General features: G+C 42.9%; 1 protein-coding gene and 1 pseudogene across 2 annotated transcripts; one reads left to right on the forward strand and one right to left on the reverse strand.

Annotated features, from left to right (window-relative positions):
- Window positions 1-205: 205 nt before the first annotated feature.
- On the reverse strand, window positions 206-553 carry LOC106698172 (annotated as a pseudogene).
- Window positions 554-4,307: 3,754 nt separating this feature from the next.
- PLIN2 (perilipin 2) lies at window positions 4,308-19,413 on the forward strand. Of its 2 annotated transcripts, XM_023758915.1 has the most exons (9): window positions 4,308-4,443; window positions 5,933-5,987; window positions 6,074-6,269; window positions 8,145-8,227; window positions 8,976-9,261; window positions 9,893-10,074; window positions 11,112-11,246; window positions 11,917-12,207; window positions 19,012-19,413. In XM_023758915.1, the coding sequence occupies exons 2-9, from the start codon at window positions 5,958-5,960 to the stop codon at window positions 19,150-19,152; spliced, it is 1,344 nt and encodes a 447-aa protein (XP_023614683.1). In that variant the 5' UTR covers window positions 4,308-4,443; window positions 5,933-5,957; the 3' UTR covers window positions 19,153-19,413. The 2 variants fall into 2 exon arrangements, with proteins under 2 accessions (XP_023614683.1, XP_006094863.1); XM_006094801.3 differs by lacking the exon at window positions 19,012-19,413 and having other exon boundaries at window positions 11,917-12,798.
- The last annotated feature ends 411 nt before the right edge of the window (window positions 19,414-19,824 follow it).

Below are 19,824 nucleotides of genomic sequence, written 5' to 3' on the forward strand. Positions count from 1 at the left end.
AAGTGGGTCCACTTTCAATAAAGTTGAAAGAAGAAAAGCCTGTTCTTGCTGAGAACTCTCCTATTTTTTTTTTTTTTTTGGTTTAGATATTTCAGAAGATTAAGTAATCAGTTGCTGGGTAAAGGTTGCCCTAGATCCATCCACCAGAAGTGCTGCCACCGTTCACAATGCCATCCAGTTCTCAGGAGAGACAGCAGCCTGGGTCTGCTCTGTAATTATGGCTGTAGAGCTCTCATTTCTATTAGCAACACCATCAGTTCCCCACTTCTATCCATCTCTACTAAATCACTGCATCCACCTATACACTCTTTACCCATAAAGATTCGAGGTACTGTTCTGGTTCCAGTGAGGTGTTGCTAATAATCTTGAACGCTCTCTGTGTTCCTGGTGACTGTGATATCCACAAATACCAATGACTCTGTTTTGAAGGGTACTGGTAGAGGAGCTCCTCGGTCCATCTGCAGAAGGGGCAGGTGGGCTTCATGAACACCACCATCCTCCCAGGCTTGAGGTGGCTGTTGACAAACTCCTGGGCCGAGCTGGAGGGCTGCATCCTGTGGGGGAGCCTCCACGGCAGGTATCGCTGAGGAGTAAGAACGGGGGCCCAATCAGCTGGCCCTCATTTAAAGAAATCTCCCTGGAGGAGGACTGAAAGGTCACAGGTTCGATTCTGGTCAAGGGAACATGCTCGGGTTGTGGGCTTGATCCCCAGTAGGGTGCGTGCAGGAGGCACACAATCAATGATTCTCTCTCATCATTGATGTCCCATCTCTCTCTCCCTCTCCCTTCCTCTCTGAAATCAATAAAAAAAAAATATCAAAAATAAAAACCTATATGTAAGTGTACAGTTTAATAATTTTTTACAAAAAGAGCACACACATGTAGCTAGCTCCCACAACAAGAGAAAGAAAATTATCAGCACTGAAAAGGCCCCTCAAGGCCCATCTAGTCACTTCCCATCCCCCAAAGCAACTACTATCCTTACTTTTGATAGCAGAGCTTAGTTTGCTAGTCTCATACAGTCTTATTTGAATATAGCTCTTTCACTTACATTACACTCCATGTAGTTATAGGTGTGTTCATTCTCTTATCTCTATATATAAAAGCCTAAGCGACCAAACGACTGGTCAGCCTGTCGCTATGATGTGCACTGACCACCAGGGGGCAGATGCTCAATGCAGGAGTTGCCCCCAGTGGTCAGTGTGCTCCCACAGCCAACCTCCCTCAGCTGGCCAACCTCCTGTGGTCCCTCACCCCCTCCTCTCAACCAACCAGCCCCAATTGGCCCCAATAGGGACTGGGAGAGACAGCCACTTGGCCCCGATCACTGGCCAGGCCGAGGGACCCCACCAGTGCATGAACTCGTGCACCGGGCCTCTAGTTGCTATATAATATCCTCAACCTTTTATTTTGAAATATTTTAAGCCCCATAAAAGTTGAAAAATAGTACAGTGAATGCCCAAATGTAACCAGACAATCAGTGGGTCCGTGCTGCCTGTCACTACTTGAGCTAATTAGTCAGAGACAGGGTTGAGTCATATGAGCGTTTATTCCAATATTAACAGCAGTATGGGAGAAAAGTAGGTCATCCACAAAAATCTGCTCTGCAGTCCCCCATAAATCAGCTACTTATATAGGGTAGGACAAGGATTACATGGGGAAGTAGAAATTATAAACATGGGGAAGTAGGAGGCTGGGGTGGGACTCCATTGTTTGGTCAACAAAGTTGTTCTTGAATGAGAATGGACCACATTCCAAGGTTGACTCCCAGGTCCCAGGTGTACAACTGCCAGTCAGGTCAGAATGTTCTTTCTTTCTTTTTTTCTAAATATATTTTATTGATTTTTTACAGAGAGGAAGGGGAGGAATAGAGAGTTAGAAACATCGATGAGAGAGAAACATCGATCAGCTGCTTCCTGCACACCCCCTACCGGGGATGTGCCTGCAACCAAGGTACATGCCCTTGACCGGAATCAAACCTGGGACCCTTCAGTCCGCAGCCGACGCTCTATCCACCGAGCCAAACCAGCCAGGGCAGAATGTTATTTCTTTAACCAATACAAGGCAGTCATGGTTAACAGAGCATGATTAATATTTCCCATAACCATAGCTAGTCCCCAATATTCTATTTTTGCCCCTAGCACAAATACACTTTACCTAGAACATGAAGGAATATTATTATTCCATTTTATAGATGAGGGAACTAAGGCAAAGAGAAATTAGGTATCCAGCCCGGGTCATACCCCTGGGATCTATCTAGTCTTGCCTAGCTGCTGCTTAGTCATAAAACTGTAGGTGTGGATGAAAGGGGCCACAACTTTCTTCCCTCCTTTCCACTCTTTCTAAAAATCAATGGAAAAAATATCCTCAGGTGAGGATTAACAACAAAAGTGCATTATATTGGCCAGCAGACCAGATGATGGTCCCTAGATTAGCATGGGATGGATAGAAATGATTTAAAAAAATGACAACAGCCACACAATAGCTGTCCAGTATGAATGAATCAAAATTATACCTCTTTTTTTTTGTCAGATTGGCAAAAAATATAATTTTTTTTTGGTGTGCCACAGAATTTTAGTAGTCAAGTGTACATGTACCATGAGGTGAAAAGGCTGAAAATCGCTGTTCTGAGACTATCAAAATCACCCTGAGGATTTAGGTACCATTCTTGCCACCAGCTCCACCTTCTCACAGACTCATGAAGATGAGAGTTGTAGGTTCAGAATTTGGGGCTTCATCCCCTGTGATGTAACAGAAAAGCAAAAGGCACACCAAACATCTGCTTAGAGCAGCAGTTCTCAACCTGTGGGTCGAGACCCCTTTGGCGGTCGAGCGACCCTTTCACAGGGGTCACCTAAGACCATCCTGCATATCAGATATTTCCATTACGATTCATAACAGTAGCACCATTACAGTTATGAAGTAGCAACGAAAATAATTTTATGGTTGGGTTACCACATGAGGAACTGTATTTAAAGGGCCAGAAGGTTGAGAACCACTGGCTTAGAGCATCAATAAAGCCAGAGCACCGGGAAGAAAAGAAACAAGTGATAATTTGCTTAAAGCATTGAAGCTATCAGTCACACGGGGGAGATGCGGGTAACAAGTTTTTTGGACTTCCTCACATTTATTTTATAGTTTAGTCTCGTATTTAATCTTGAGTTACATGGGGAGGGAGGAAGAGAAATACCATAGTTGTTTTTCTTTGCTGAGGGCCTGCAGATGTAATCTGACACATTTTTAATGGTCAGTTTGGAGCTTTAAATATGATAAACAGTATCTATGTGCATGGAACATTAGTTGAGTAATTGAGCTTTTCACAATTCGCTGCCTCCCCTGGCTCTCCATTCTGGAGGCGGAGGACCTGGCGGCCACCCCGGGTGTCAGAGAGACACCTGCGGCCAAGTCACCTGGAGAGTCACTCACTGGGGGAGAAGTCCCGGAACACCTGCCCCGCCCTGGGCCGGTTGCACAACCTGTTTGCTCAAATAATCAGGTTGAAGTCAGGAATTTTACACAAGAAAAATCCTGAGACTCAGATGTTGACTTACGTTTCTTTTTAAAAATAAAATAATTCATAACCCACAACTTAAAAAAAATTAATCATCTTGCATAACAAACATAGGTAGCTGTTGGGGGTATCTTGCTGAGAAAAAAAAAAGACAAAAACAAAATGGGGACCAACCTAAAGTATTCAAGGCCCCTTTTGGAAATTCCAATTCAACTTTAAAATAGAAACATATGCCCTAGCTGGTTTGCTCAGTGGCTAGAGCGCTGGCCTGAGGACTGAAGGGTCCCGGGTTAGATTCCAGTGGAGGGCACATGCCCAGGTTGTGGGCTCCATCCTAGTGGGGGTGGGGTGTGTGTGCAAGAGGCAGCCGATTAGTGATTCTCTCTCATTTATTGAGGTTTTTGTCTCTCTCTTCCTCTCTGAAATCAATAAAAAAATATTTTTAAAAAATAAAATAAGATAGAAACATGTATGAGGAATTGACTTCCAAGTCCAAAGAACAGTGAACCAAATCTCTGTAGGTCTGTCACAATTCGGGTTACAATTTTACAAAACTTTACGTTTTTGTTTGCTAAAAATAAGTCTAGAATCATTGTTTCCATTTTGTTAAAAAACAAACTTCTATTTTGAGGGCCAGTGGTAATCAGGTTAGTGTTTATTTGTTCATGTGATTCCTCCGTAGCCTTTTGCAAAAAGCCCAGCGTCGCAGGCTACGTGTCTGCTCGGGCTGAGCCACCCCACCCCCGCAGAGCACCCCTCACCTAGGCACGGCCCCCCCTCCGGCTGCGGGTCACGTGTCGCGGGGCGGGGCGGGGCGGGGCCGGCGGGTATTTAATGGGGCGTCCGCGCCCTGCTCTCCCAACGCCGTAGCTTTCGCTGGAGCCGAGTGTGCACGACTCGTCCGATCTTCGCCTCCTGCCTGCTGTCGGTCGGTGGGTTTGCGCCCCTCTGTGACCTGCGAGCTGGCCGGCCCCCCGCGGGCTCTGGGCTGGGCGGCGGGGTGGACGCCGACGGGGTCTCCCCACGCGTGGGCCCTGGCTGGGAGGGGTCGGGCTCCTGGGCCTGCGCCTTCCACACTTGCTTTTGTTCCTTCAGTCTTCTTTTCTGCCAGCCACTCTAGTACCTTCTTGGCTTGGTTGCGGGGTAACATTTTTCCATTTGTCCAGAAAGGACAGTATTTAAAAGGAATGCGTTGGAACTTCGTCTTAAAACAGAGTTTTATGGGGTGCGCCGTGGGTGCGGGGCAGTCGATGCTGGCGCCTGCCTTCCGCCTTCAGCGCGGCTCTTACTCCTTCCTTGTTGAATTGGGACCCTTGGCGGCGGAGGGTGAACTGATGGGCCCCGAGGTCGTGGGCAGCGAGCTGAGCAGCTTCTTGTAACTTCCCAGCTCTGCTGCTGAGCAGTGAGGCAATTTTGTGTGGGTGTGGGTCGTTGGGAACACGAAATTTAAAGCTCCTGAAACGTTTCTCAGTTCTGGGGAGCACCTCCTTCCTCCTCCGCTTAGTCACCACCAAACTAGTTCTTTTTGACAGGGAAGGAATGGATCCCCGCCAAAGTGCTCCCACACAGTCCTGACTGTCCGAGATGCCTTCTGCTTGAAATCTCTCCTTAGTTTTAACATGGGTTTTTATTTATTTTATTTTTTAAGTGATTAGCATGCTCAAGTTTTTATTTTATTTTTTAAAATATATTTTTATTAATGTCAGAGAGGAAGGAAGAGGGAGAGAGAGAGAAACATCAATGATGAGAGAGAATCATTGATCGGCTGCCTCCTGCACGGCCTCCACTGGGGATCGAGCCCGAAACCCGGTCATGTGCCCTTGATCGGAATCGAACCGGGGACCCTTCAGTCTGCAGGTCGTCGCTCTATCCGCTGAGCCAAACCAGCTAGGGCTTAACATGGATTTAAATTATATATATATATATTTTTAATTTCACCGTGGAAGAGAGAGATAGAAACATCAATGATGCGAGATAATCATAGATCAGCTGCCTCCTGCACGCCCCCTCCCCGGGCATGTGCCCTGACCGCCCTGACCTGGTTCATAGGTAGGTGCTCAACCACTGAGGCACACCGGCTGGCCTTAACATGTATTTTAACTTGGTTAGCGTTTTTGTGAACAGATATCCCCCCTTCAAAAGGCATTTTTAGTTTCCTGGTGAAGAAACGAGACAAAAATATCAGCAACTTTTCCTTGCAGAGCCTGTTTCCTATTGAAAGTTTACACAGGACCTCTGAAACTTTGCCCCAGGTGTTTGCCAGGGGAGAGCTCTCAGAGCTAGAGGGTGGGAAAAAGCGCAGAAGACTATGCTTACCTCATCTTGAATTTTTCTCCGCTTGAAATGAGCATTTGCTTGAGTTGGGGAATTGATCTGGGAGAGTCTTATCGGAGTGATCTGAAATAAGTTTCTCTTCCACAGATCTCTCCTTTCCCTGGGAAGAAAAATGGCTTCTGTTGCAGTTGATCCACAACCGGTATGAATTTTGAACAGCTATTTCTTGATTCCTTTCCCTCCCCTTGTGTTTTGGGAAGTTAATCCCCTTCCCCTTCTTGATTGCAGAGTGTGGTGACCAGGGTGGCCAACCTACCCTTGGTGAGCTCCACCTATGACCTCGTCTCCTCGGCTTACGTCACTACAAAGGATCAGTATCCTTGCCTGAAGTCTGTGTGTGAGATGGCGGAGAAGGGCGTGAAGACCATCACATCTGTGGCAGTGATGAGTGCTCAGCCCATCATCCAGAAGCTGGAGCCACAAAGTGAGTTCTGATTCCCACTCCACATTTAGTCCAAGGGGCCTGTTAGGAGCGAGCCTGGAGCTGGTTTGAATATGGCGAATGCCAGCCTCGTGTCCAAGCACACAGGGAGTCTGCAGCCTTTCCTGAGGCACCTACTGCCTTTGTCCATAAGCTGCCAGGTGACCCTCATTGTTATAGAAAGCTTCTTCATAGCAATGGCAGATGTTCATGGTAACTTTATTTATAAAATATATTTTTATTGATTGCAGAGAGGAAGGGAGAGAGAGAGAGAAACATCAATGATGAGAGAGAATCATTGATTGGCTGCTTCCTGCACGTCCCCACTGGAGATTGATCCCGAAACCCAGTCATGTGCCCTTGACCAGAATCGAACCGGGGACCCTTCAGTCTGCAGGCTGACGCTCTATCCACTGAGCAAAACTGTTCAGGGCTCATGATAACTTTAAAAAAAATCCCCCACTGCCTTAGCCGGTTTGGCTCAGTGGATAGAGTGTTGGCCTGCGGACTGAAGGGTCCTGGGTTGCGGGCACCAACCCCAGTAGGGGGTGTGCAGGAGGCAGCCGATCAATGATTCTCTCTCATCATTGATGTTTCTATCTCTCCCTCTCCCTTCCTCTCTAAAATCAATAAAAATAAATATTAAAAAAAAATCTCCCACAGATGTTTCTGTGTTGGCAACAGGTCACAAGGGGAGCCAGTGTGTCAACTGAAATTAACTTCCTTAGGATCAGACAGTGTACATGAACTGTTTTAAAAATAAACAACATCTTTACTGAGGTATAATTAACCACCATACAATTCACCCACTCAACATGTACTGTCAATGTTGGTTTTTTTTTTTTAGTATATTTACAGAGTTATGTAAGCATCACCACCATAAATTTTAGAACATTTTTACCACCCCAAAAAGGAACCTTATACCAGTTTCTGTTTGGATGATGAAAAAGTTCTGGGAATGATAGGTATGATAGTTGCACAACATATTAGTGTTTCATTCCTTTTTATTGTGGAATAATATTCCATTGTGTGATTAGATCATATTTTTTTATTCATCAGTCAATGGACATTTGGGTGCTTTTGCTTTTTGGCAATAAGAATAATGAATGCTACTGTGAACATTTGTGTCTAAGTTTTTGGGTGGGCACATCAATATACCTGGGAGTGGTATTGCTAGGTCATATAATAGCTATTTCAGCTTTTGAGGAACTGCCAGGCTGTTTTCCAAAGTGGCTTATAATCTTACATTCCCACTAGTAGTATATCAAGATTTTCCACATGAACCCTTTTTAATGAAGGGTTAAATCATTCCCCCAAATGGTTAAGTCATGAGCTTTCTGGAGTATAAGGAACCTTTAGAGACCAGTTTTCCATCTCTGTTACTTCCCAAATGAGTTTAGGACTAGTGCTTGGCTTGGTCATCATTAGGGGGAAGGTTGGACTAAAATCTAGGCCTTATTAGGGAGGTCCAGAGTGCTGTTAGCATACCATTCCCCATTGCCACATACTGAATTAAGTGTAGGTAGGGGTTAAACCAGCATGGAAATGCTAATTTTGAGAGTTCTCAGAATGAGGGTTCAGGTGAAGCCTGGCTCCTCTTAGCTTTAACCTCAGGAGCCAGGGGCTGAGGAAGAAACTTCTTAGCCAGCTTCCTACCTGGCTTGCCTGCTGCTCTCCCACCCCCTATTTCCCTGTCAGTAGAAGAACTTGCCAGCTGAGCCTCTTCGCTGTCTGAGCTGGAGAAGTTGGCAATGCATAGTGTGATAAATGAAGATCAGTGATTTTGCTGTTTCTATAACTAAATGTTTATGGTATAATAATATGTATGCATTCTATACATACAGTATTAACATTTTCCCCATTTGTGATTTTTTTTAGTTGCTGTTGCCAATAACTATGCCTGTATGGGGCTAGACAGGATTGAGGAGAAACTGCCTATTCTGAATCAGCCAACAAAGCAGGTGAGCTTGGGACAAAAGTGTTGAGGCTTTCCATCTCATATTTTCATGTTCTATTTGTTTAGCATAACTGGTTCCCAGTGGTGTTCGGTAAATGCACAGGTGGTATATAGAAGCTTTCTCACTTGGTGTCTGAGCGCACATCCAGTAAGATGGAGAAACAGGCATGTCTGCCTATAACATGCTGACAAATTTTTTTTTAAACTTTGCTTTTAGTTTCTTTTTTTAAATATATTTTTATTGATTTCAGAGAGGAAGGGAGGGGGAGAGAGAGATAGAAACATCAATGATGAGAGAGAATCATTGATCGGCTGCCTCCTGCAGGCCCCCTACTGGGGACCGAGCCCGAAACCCAGGCATGTGCCCTTGACCAGAATCGAACCCAGGACCCTTCAGTCCACAGGCTGACTCTCTGTCCAAATTAGTTGATAATTATATATATATATATATATATATATATATTTTAGAGAGGAAGGGAGAGGGAGGGAGAGATAAAAAACATCAATGATGAAAGAGACTCATTGATCGGATACCTCCTGCATACCCCCTACCGGGAATTGAGCCTGCAACGAGGGCATGTTCCCTGACTGGGAATCAAACCACGAACTCCTGGTTCATAGGTCAACATTCAACCACTGAGCCACATTGGCTGGTCCCCTACTCTTCAACTATGCTACCTTAGTTAAGACCTTAAATATCTATTCATGCCCTTGTTTCTCACCAGCCAAGCGCTCTCCTTTTCTGCTTGTAGGTTGTTGCCAATGCCAAAGGTGCGGTGACTGGGGCGAAAGATGCAGTGACGACGACTGTGACTGGAGCCAAGGATTCCGTGACCAGCACGATCACTGGGGTGGTGGACAAGACCAAAGAAGCCGTGACAGGCAGTGTGGAGAAGACCAAGTCTGTGGTCAACGACAGCATTAACACAGTCATGGGCAGTCGGATGATGCAGCTGGTGAGCAGTGGAGTGGAAAATGCGCTCAGCACATCAGAGCTGCTGGTAGACCAGTACCTCCCTCTCACTGAGGAAGAACTAGGTAAGTGTTTTTTTGGGTCTTGAAATAATGTTGCATATCTTAAATCAGCTTCATTGAGATATACTTTATACACCAAAAAATTCACCTTTTTCATATTAAATTTACGGTTGCACAACCATCACCTCAGTTTAGTTTTAGAAAATTTCTATCATCCTAAAAGATCCGCATGCCTGAATCTCCATTATCTCCCTCAGATAACCATTACTCTTTTAGTCTTTATAGACATTCTTTCTTAAGACAATATTAAGTTTCACATTGAATTGTATATAGTAAGTTTTGAAATTTTAAGAGATATTAGCCTAGAGAAATATTTTCTACAAATGGATAGTCTTTAATGGGCTGCTTTACAGAATCATTAAACACTTAGTGGCTACTGTATGCCAGGTACTATGTTGCCCAAGAAGCTCACTCTAATGGGAAGAGACATCTGTAGATGAACCTTCAGATGCAGTGATATGTTCTGGGTAGTCAAGCCCAGCAGTAGACATGAATTGTCTTGGGAAAATGAGTGCATAATTGCTGGTGGGTGGGTAGAAGCACCAAAATCAAGATCCAGGTTAGAGTCCAGGCCTTGTCACTTAGAGCTGTGATCCCTTATGTTTTCTTTTTTGTCCCTTCTTTCTAACTTCAGAAAAAGAAGCAAAAAAGGTGGAAGGATTTGAGACTGTTCAGAAGCCAAGTTATTATATTCGGCTGGGATCGCTGTCGACCAAGCTCCGCTCACGTGCCTACCAGCAGGCTCTCGGCAGGGTGAAAGAAGCTAAGCAAAAAAGCCAGGAGACCATTTCCCAGCTCCATTCCACTGTGAACCTGGTGAGTGAAAGCTCATTTAAAGTTAGCTAAAGAGAGATCAACCAAAGGACTTGTATACATGCATATAAGCCTAACCAATGGACACAGACAACAGGGGGGTGAGGGCATGAGCGGGGGAGGGGTGAGGGGAGGGGGTAATGGGGGGATAAGGACACATATGTAATACCTTAATCAATAAAGAAACTTAAAAAAATAAATAAATAAAGGTAGCTGAAGTGAGTTTATTTATCTAAAGGGATGATAGTTAATGTAATCATGAAATCCAAGAATTTTAACTTTACCTTATGAACAACCCAATAGAAAAATGGGCAAAGAGTATACAGAAACTCACAGAAAAGGAAGTATAAATAGCTGAAATATCTGAAGCGATGCTAATCTCACTCCAAGGGGTCAAATTACAGATGCCTATCTTTTCTGAGCACACTGGTGAAGTGTGATGCTGTGGGCAGTGGTGTAGAGAAAGGGGTGTACTTGTGGACTTCTGGAGGATTTGGGGGGCAGTTCTCAGAAGGGTATAAGCACACCTATTCCTCGGCAGTTTTACTTGTAGAAATTTACCCCACAGCTATGTATGTTTAGGGTTGCTGAAGGTTATAAACACTGCATGGCAACTAATAAGGAACTAATTAAATTGATATATCACAAAAGAGCATTGTGTAGCCATTGAAGATTGCCAAGTTACAGAACAGTATGTACTGTATTGCCATTCTTGGGAGGGGAAATGACAACAGGGAAGAGGAAGTTTGAATTCCTTTTTTGTAATTTTCTCGTATACTTCACACATAAATGTTAAATTTCAGTTGCCTTACCTATGCTAAACTGGAAGTAAATATGGAGACAGTGGCTTAATAGCTTAAGTAGAGGCAGCAAAGAAGTTCGATTACTTGATAACAAATAACGATGATGGCAGGGATTGCTGTCCTTCAACTCTTATGGATATTCCTGGTTTTTATGTTCTATGATTTACATCATAGATCCGAGAACAGACTGACACGAATGTCTGACTAGTTCCTCTGTTTTATTTCCATGTGCTCTAGATTGAATTTGCCAGGGAGAATGTGCACAGTGCCAACCAGAAAATTCAGGATGCTCAGGATAAGCTCTACCTCTCCTGGGTGGAGTGGAAGAGAAGCATCGGCTACGACGACACCGATGAATCCCACTGTGCTGAGGTGAGATGACTAGGACACAGTCATCCATGACTGCTTAAGAAGTTCTACCAGACTTTTATTATTTAAATTTTCCCGTGATTCCTCTTAGAACACTCTTCTCCAGCAAAAGTTTGAACAGAAAAGCAAAGTTACATGACAGAAAAGCAGAACTGCAGTAACTTGAATAACCTACCGCTATTGCCCCTGGTGGGATACAGCTAAAGAACATGGGCCTTAACCTCAGTACAGACTAACAGGGGACGCAGGCATTTTTATGTGGTGGTTTTTTTGACAGCATAGAAACAGGAACTATGAGACTATATAAGAAAAGTACCTAAGTTGGTCTTAGTAGGATGGGTGAGTCAGATGACTTTCTGGAGGAGGTGCGTGCTAAGCTGGGACTGAATGGGAGAATAAACTAGGTGAAAGGGCAGTGAGGGGACTACTGTTCCAGACAGAAGAAAGAGCACATTGCAATACTTAAAAAGTGGTTCTTTAGGTTCCAAAAGCTAGTATGCATGTGTAGAAATGTGAATAAAAACACTGCTGCATTCAGGGTTGTTATGAGGATTTTAAAAAGTTGAGGAATACACACATGTGCAGTGACACGTAACCAACTGACTGTAATTGAACAAATTCCTACATAGCACTGTTGAGCCCACTGCTAATTTTAAACTTGTTTTATTTTTAGCACATTGAGTCACGCACTCTTGCTATTGCCCGAAACCTGACTCAGCAGCTGCAGACCACGTGCTCCACCCTCCTGTCTAACGTCCAAGGGTTACCACAGAACATTCAAGATCAGGCCAGTCACGTGGGGGTGATGGCTGGCGACATCTACGCAGTGTTCCGCAATGCTTCCTCCTTTAAAGAAGTGTCCGACGGCTTCCTCACTTCTAGCAAGGGTCAGCTGCAGAAAATGAAGGAGTCTTTAGATAATGTGATGGATTATCTTGTTAACAACACACCCCTCAACTGGCTGGTAGGTCCCTTTCATCCTCAGATAATCGAGTCTCAGAATGCTCAGCACTGTGTTGCAGAGAAGGACACAACCAGCCAGCAGGCCCAGCAGCCTGAGCCCAAAACACAGTGATTCTGTCCCTGTCACCAGTGCATGGTGCAGCCAGCCAGATGACATCTTCTGTTATGTTGCAATTAACCTGCTAGACAACTCTGACTTGGGGAAACAGCGAGCTAGAAAAAAAGGGCCCCTTCATTGTAGTCATTTCCTACTGGATTAAGATCTTTAAAGTTTCTGGCCTTAGCAGAGGAGTCATTTTGTTTACCTGGCTGGTAAGAAAAGAATGATAGACTGGTCAGAGCCTAGTCAGAGGTCACAAAAAGTTACACTGCATTTATGGTCTCATTCTGTTGCCACTGTTGCTGCCTGTCTGTACTGAATAAAAACACCTTCGTGTGGGTTGTCGTGCGAACTGGCGTCTGCTCCCGTTTGATCTGCGCAGGCCTCATCATTGTTGTGTCTCATAATGCATGCTTGTACAACTTTGGTTTTTTTAAAAATTTTTCATAAAGGAATGCCTCCTGTGAGTTCAATAAAATTCACTGCACAACAGATCAGTTTTATGCTGTGTGTTCCATGTGCTTTGTATGTTGCTTTCACAGAGCAGCTTGGCCTGCATGACAGGGTTATTAATACACATACATGAATTCCAGTTGGCCTGTTAGAGGGAATTTGGCAGTATGATAACATTAGATGACTAATGTCAAAAATGGAATGTTCGATGACAGGTTTTAAACAAGTGAAAAGCTAATGGGCATATAAGAGTTTTACTGGGTGAGAGTTGCCTTCATTTGCCCATTTACTAGTCATTAATCTCTTAGCCTTAGTTTTCTCATCTGTCATAAAATTAGTGATGCCTCACCAGATGGAAGTGAAGTGTTTGAAGATGGGCTGTCTTTTTCTGTTTTTGCACTGAAGGCATGGGGACACCATCTGTGGGACAGTGACATGTAATATCTTCAACTTGCTAGTTCGGGTGTGAGATATACTATGAGGTCATGATTAGTCAGATATTTCCACTTTGTTAAGTCATTATATTGAAAGACTAAAAAAATGTAAAGGGGAAAGCTAAAGTTTGGTTTGCCCGAGATATCTCTTTGAGTTTCATTCAGCTCATGGAGGTGGTAGTGAGGGAAGGGAGAAAGCAGGGTAGATACCTGTGCATATACCTATCAGGTGTGGGGGATGGCAAGGAGGGCCTCTTCTGGCTCATGGACTTGGGCTTGGGTCAGTGGGGCCTTATCCAGTCTCAGGAGTGACCCAGCACTGAGGCCTGCATGGGTGATGGTCTTGTAAGATATCCCTGCTCTATCAACTAAAGTACTTGTTGCTTATGTCTCAGGGCTCATGCTCTAGGTGTCCACCTTCCCAGCAGGTATCCTATATTTCCACAGTAACCATATGGTGAGGAAAAGACACTGAATCATCCCACTGTTGAGTATCTAAGTTCCTAGTCTAAAAGGTAATAGCAACTGTTCAGAGACAAGAAGTGTCTTCAAGCATAAGGTCAGCGTAAGCCAAAGACATGTTTTATGGTGTCTTCCCTGCTCTCCTTGCTTACCTTTTGAAATTCTGATGTCATTCTCCTGTGTTTTAGAAGTTACTAATTCCTGAAAGTAATGCTGTCAACTGGGATAGGCCCAGGTCATATTTTTATGGCTGGTGAGGGATGAAGCCTTCTTCTTTTTTTTTAAATTGCCTTTTTCTGTTTTTTGATTTTTTTAATGTATTTTTTATTGATTTTAGAGAGGAAGGAAGAGGGAGAGAGAGATAGAAACATCAATGATGAGAGAGAATCATTGATCGGCTGCCTCCTGCAAGCCACCCCATTGGGAATTGAGCCCACAACCTAGGCATGTGTCCTTGACCGGAATCGAACCTGGGACCTTTCAGTTTGCAGGCCGAAGATCTATCCACTGAGCCAAACCAACTAGGGCTGTTTTGTTTTTTTTTTAATCTTTTTTTCTTTCTTGGATGAAGCCTTTTTTTTTTTTTTTTAATCCTCACCTGAGGGTATTTTTTAAAAATTTATCTTTATTGTTGAAAGTATTATAGATACCCTCCTTTTTTCCCCCCATTGACTCTCTCTCCCTGCTCCTCCCCACCCCGCCCCAGGCCTTCACCACACTAGTGTCTGTGTCCATGAGTTATGCATATAAGTTCTTTGGTTAATCTTTCCTGTCTCCCCACCCTTCCCACCCCCACCCCAGTTCCCTCTGAGATTTGTCATTGTATTCCATGCTTCCATGTCTCTGGATCTATTTTATTCATCAGTTTATTTTGTTGGTTAGATTCCACATATAAGTGAGGTCATGTGACCCTTGTCTTTCTCTGACTGGCTTATTTTGTTTAGCGTAATAGTCTCCAGGCCCCCCCATGCTGCTGAGGACATGTTCTTCATTGATTTTAGAGAGAGAAAGGGAAACATCAGTGTGAGAGAGAAACATCAATCCATTGCTTCCCATACATGCCCTGACCGGGGATTGAACCCACAACCTTTTGGTGTATGGCAGTGGTTCTCAACCTTAGCAGAAATCAGGATTTTAAAAAGACTCCCAGGTGATTCTAATGTGCAGCCAAGGTTGAGAATCACTGCAGTCTTTATCCTTCACCTTTAATGGCTCCAGGTTGCTAATTTTTAAATTCCCTACCTTTATTACAAAACTAACCTGCAAAATATGACATATTAGAATAAGGCTGTACAGAGCAACAATTTGAGTTTTAAGTTTTATTCACCAAAGTGAAAGAGAACACTAATTTAAGTTATAGCTCCTCTGAGGGGCAAAAAGGTCTGATGTCTTCTAGAACTTAAGAAAGTAGTGAAGAGTGTTATTAATTGACATTTTACAAAAGTAATGAGTAGATTAAATGGTTCTTTTGTGTATCAGTGATGAAAAATGGTTACCATTTAAATTTTTATTTATCTTGGGTATATACCTAGGAGTGGAATTGCTCATGGGTCATATGGTCACTCTACATTTGTTTGAGGAACTGTCAGACTATTTTCCAAAGTGGCTGCAGCATTTGCATTCTCACCAGCAGGGTATGAGGGTTCTGATTTCACCATATCTTCACCAATAGTTGTTATTTGACTTTTTGATTCTAACTAACCATTTAAATTATAAACGAATAAGACTAGATGTTGAATAGTGTGAATCATGCACTGTTCCTATTTCATTGTCTACACAGGTTAGAGCAAAGAAAACTCGGCTATGGAGGTAGCTAGTGTAGCTATCAGATTGACTCCCTTATATAAAGTGCCCTAGTGAGCTTTCAGCATAGATAGAACCACATCATCTTCCCCTACCCTCTCTGTCTATGCCAGGGGCTATTAACCGGGAATTCTGATAAAATGCAGGTTCCTGGGTTCCACCACCAGAGAATCTGGTTAGTAGGTCTTCAGGTAGTATCAGGCATCTCCACTTTCAAAAAGCATCCCCCCTCACCCTCCTCCCCAATCATCCCTAGTGATTCTATTGCAGGGGATCCACTTTGAGAAGCAAAGGAAATAGGAAACAAACGATTTTAACCTGAAACAAAAACAAGGATAGGGTTACCTATAGTACCCTCTCCTCAAACAAGACCCTCACTGTGGGCCCCATAAAATATTTTAAAAGACCTGCTGTTGATGTATCTGCTTATAGTAAATGATTCAAATACACAGGTGCCAGCATTGACTAGTTCATTGCTATTCAATGGGTAGCAAGAATCACTTGCATTGTGTTGTGGTAAGTGACAACCTTTTTCCTAGGCTGAGAGTTCTAACTACTTCCACAGACTCTTTTCAGCCAATGATAAAACACTGGTATAAGAGGGTGTTCCTACTGTAGGGCAGAGGGTGTGCCCTCTCTCAAACTGTACCAACTTGTTCAAGTAAAGGGTAAAGAGAGTAAAGCAGAACCAAGATGCTACTGACCCTCCAACTGCAGGCACATAATCAAGCTGTATATGCAAACTATTATGAAGGGGGAGAGGATTCTGTTAAAATCAAACCCTCAACAGGATTAGTCTTACCTATTTGGTGTTAGAGCTAATCACTACCTCTTGCACGATCCTTTTATGGACCTATACATAGGAATTCCGTTTATTTTATTTTAAATTTTTATTTATTGATGAGAGAGAGAAAGAAGAAGGGGGGAGAGGGAGAGAGGGAAACTTTTGTTGTTCTACTTATTTATGCATTCATTGGTTGCTTTCTGTATGTGCCCTGACCTGGGATTGAACCCACAATCTTGGTGTATAGGGATACACTCTAACCAACTGAGCTTCCCCAGCCAGGGCCATAGGAATTCTTTTTATACAAACAAACAAAAATTTTATTTTTTCTTTATTTTTTAAAATATATTTTTATTGATTTCAGAGAGGAAGGGAGAGGGAGAGAGATATTGAAACATCAATGATGAGAGAGAATAATTGATTAGCTGCCTCCTGCATGCCCCCTATTGGAGATCAAGCCCGCAACCTGGGCATGTGCCCTTGGCTAGAATCGAACCTGGGACCCTTCAATCCGACGCTCTATCCACTGAACCAAACTGGCTAGGGCTTACTTTTTCTTTTCTCTTCATTATTTCTTCTATAATTGTTTTTTATTTCAAAATAAATCGTCATTCTGTGTCATGTTACCAGCATTGCATGCACATCACCTTAACTAGCAAGTTAAATTCCAAAAATGGAGTTTTTATTTCTGTAATAGCCTCACCAATCCAGGGCCCCAGGACACCACTAGCTTAACTTTATGCAAATTAAAATATGGTCTCTTATCCTCATGCATGTAGTGCCACCTTCTGGAAAGTCATAATAAATATGCGAATCAAAGGAGTCTATGACAGAAAAGGTGCCCACTGTGGTTGTATGGTGAACAACCTGCAAAATGTACACAGGGACCAGGGAGTCCTAGCAAGGTCACTTGATTTTCTTGAAAAGAACGTATTGCTGGTTTTCTGTCCTTTTTCACAGAGGGACTATGATTATCTCATTAGTTTCATAATAAGCATCTGGTTCTGAGTTTGGCCTCGCATCAGTGATGGGCATTTCACAGCAAGAGACTTCTACACTCCTTTGATATTGGTTCAGGCCAATGAAAAAGGGATCCATTTTATAAATCTGTGAGAGGATTTCTGCCACATTTCTAAAAACCCCATGACGATTGTCAGGCACAGCCGCTACGTTTTAAACTTAACCTTGGAAACTTGGTAGGCTGTGGCTCCCTCTCAGCTGCTCCGCCTTCCCCTATTTCCTCCACTGGCTTTGAATTTAAGGGAAATGAGACACTTTGAATCATTCTGATCACATGGAAGGCGAATTATTCATATGTCTCTCCTAAATCATTTCAGGGACTGGAGGTACATTTTTTGTGGTGGTGGTGATGGAAACTTTTCTCCTAAAACTTTAAGTGTGGAATTTCCAACCTTTGCAATTGCAGAACTCTACTTTAGGCCAACAGTTACTTGGCCTATAGGTGACTGTGAAGGTTTGTATGTGTGGTGGTAGTCAAGGAATTTATGAGAAAAGCTAGTGTTTACTGAACACCTTTTGTAAGCTAGGTTCATAGTACCTTTATTCACCTGCAACCCACTCAATTAGGTATTTTCCTCACTTGAGAGGTGTGGAAAGAGGTAGAAAAGAGATACGAGGCAGGGTGGGGATTTAGCACAATGTCTTAGGGTGTGTGTATTTTTTCTATCCTAGCCTCTAGGCCTTTGCTAGGAGAAAACCGCAGCTTGTTTTCTTGTCTGGAGCCCAGAAAATCCCTCGGTTCATAGCTTCTTGTGTTGTAGCTTCCTGTTGTATTTTGCATTTATTTAAAAACAAATGAAGTGATATTGGATGTTGAAATATACATTTACTAGAGAGCTTTTAACCTAAAAAGTCTAAAATTAAAGTTATTGACCTGCCTGGCTGGATGCATTTGTATAAATATTGCTGGCTTTTGTGGGTGTTGGGCTGGATATCATCTTTGCAAAGTGAACATTCATGAGTAGTTAGAATGCAGTTTGCTCTCTCAAAGTACAAGCCTCAGGAACAAATGGTGGACCTTTGTACCTCAGACCAGACAATCCTTTGAGCACCTGGTTCTTAGGGAAAAGTGCAATAAAGGCCACAGCCTGATAAGGGGTCCCAATGACCAAAGCAAGATTCCTCGTGTGTCGTGTGTGTGTGTGTGTGTGTGTGTGTGTGTGTGTTTACTATTTTAGAAATTGTAATTTTTTTCACTATTTTGATGCATAGCATCAAATTTACCATTTTTGCCCAGCCGGTGTTGCTCAGTGATTGAGCATCAATCTATGAATTAGAAGGTCACAGTTTGATTCCTGATCAGGGCACATGCCCAGTTTGCAGGCTTGATCCCCAGTAGGAGGTGTACAGGAGGCAGCCGATCAATGATTCTCTCTCATCATTGATGTTTCTATCTCTCTCTCTCCTTCTTCCTTCGTCTCTGAAATCAATAAAAGATATATTTTTAAAAAGAATAATAGATTAATAGATAGATGAATAACCAAAAATGCTTTATATCTCATATTTTCAAAAAAGCTTCCACTTCATAAGTCCACTACTGGTCAATTTCCTTTAAAGAGAAGTTTCCTAAGTACTTTTATAATATGAATGAATTTGGGAAATAAGACTACAACACCTTGTCAGAAAGCACAACTATGGACAAAGTAAGATTTACCCACATGCAGTAAGTGATGTCTCCATGAACTCACCGGAACCTAACAGCTTACTTCATTAGTGTTTGTTTTACTATCCAACGTTCTTCTTTTACAGGTATTTGATTTCACGCTCATAGACTTGACATCGGAGACTGATGAAATTCCAGATATTATAGCTTTGGAAGAAGAGGATGGATCAAATCATTCACACGCTAATAACCCTGAGTCCTCTCAGGGAGAAATGTTGAAAAACTAACAAGAAAATATTTCTTTGTCTGAAAACAAAATTTGTGTCATATTAAACTTCATGTTTGTGCATGTGTGTATTCCTGTGGCTTTGGAGATTAATCTTTTTGGGGTTAGTCTATTTTTTTTATTACAGGGCTTAATTGTAATGAAACTTGGATCTAAACTTTTATAAGAGATCCTAGTTCTGTATCATATAGCATTTAATAGAATCCTCCGAAGTTTAACCATTGAAATGCCTGTAATAAAAATTGGTCTGTATAATTGTGAATTGTTGCGTGTGTTTATTAATAGAGTGAAGGTGTGTGTGTGTGTGTGTGTGTGTGTGTTTGTGTGTGTGTGTGTGTGTTTTGTTTTGCCTCCCAGGATTCATTTTTGCTTCTTGTGGTACCAGAACTTTTGTGTCTTTAAAAAAAATGTTTTTTATTGATTTTAGAGAGAGAGAAAGTGAGAGAAACATTGATCGGCTGCTTCCTGCACGCACCCCACTGGGGATCGAGCCTGCAACCTGGGCATGTACCCTGACTAGGAATCAAACATATGACTCTAGGTGCACAGGATGATGCCCAACCAACGGAGCCATTATGGCCAGGCCAGAATCTTTGTACCTTTTGGGTCGGGGGAGGGTGTCTCAGTCAAGGGTTTTTGCTTTTCCCTAGCCTAGGTGTGGGCACATGACTGA

Source organism: Myotis lucifugus, unplaced genomic scaffold (genome assembly GCF_000147115.1).
Source record: "Myotis lucifugus unplaced genomic scaffold, Myoluc2.0 scaffold_144, whole genome shotgun sequence".
In the NCBI taxonomy this organism is placed as follows: domain Eukaryota; kingdom Metazoa; phylum Chordata; class Mammalia; order Chiroptera; family Vespertilionidae; genus Myotis; species Myotis lucifugus.

Excerpts from the sequence above, each read along its gene's own strand:
- PLIN2 (XM_023758915.1), top strand. The coding sequence starts at position 5,958 with ATGGCTTCTGTTGCAGTTGATCCACAACCG. Across the intron at positions 6,270-8,144 it reads CCAGAAGCTGGAGCCACAAA|TTGCTGTTGCCAATAACTAT; the intron begins GTGAGTTCTGAT and ends GATTTTTTTTAG. Across the intron at positions 11,247-11,916 it reads ATGAATCCCACTGTGCTGAG|CACATTGAGTCACGCACTCT; the intron begins GTGAGATGACTA and ends TTTTATTTTTAG.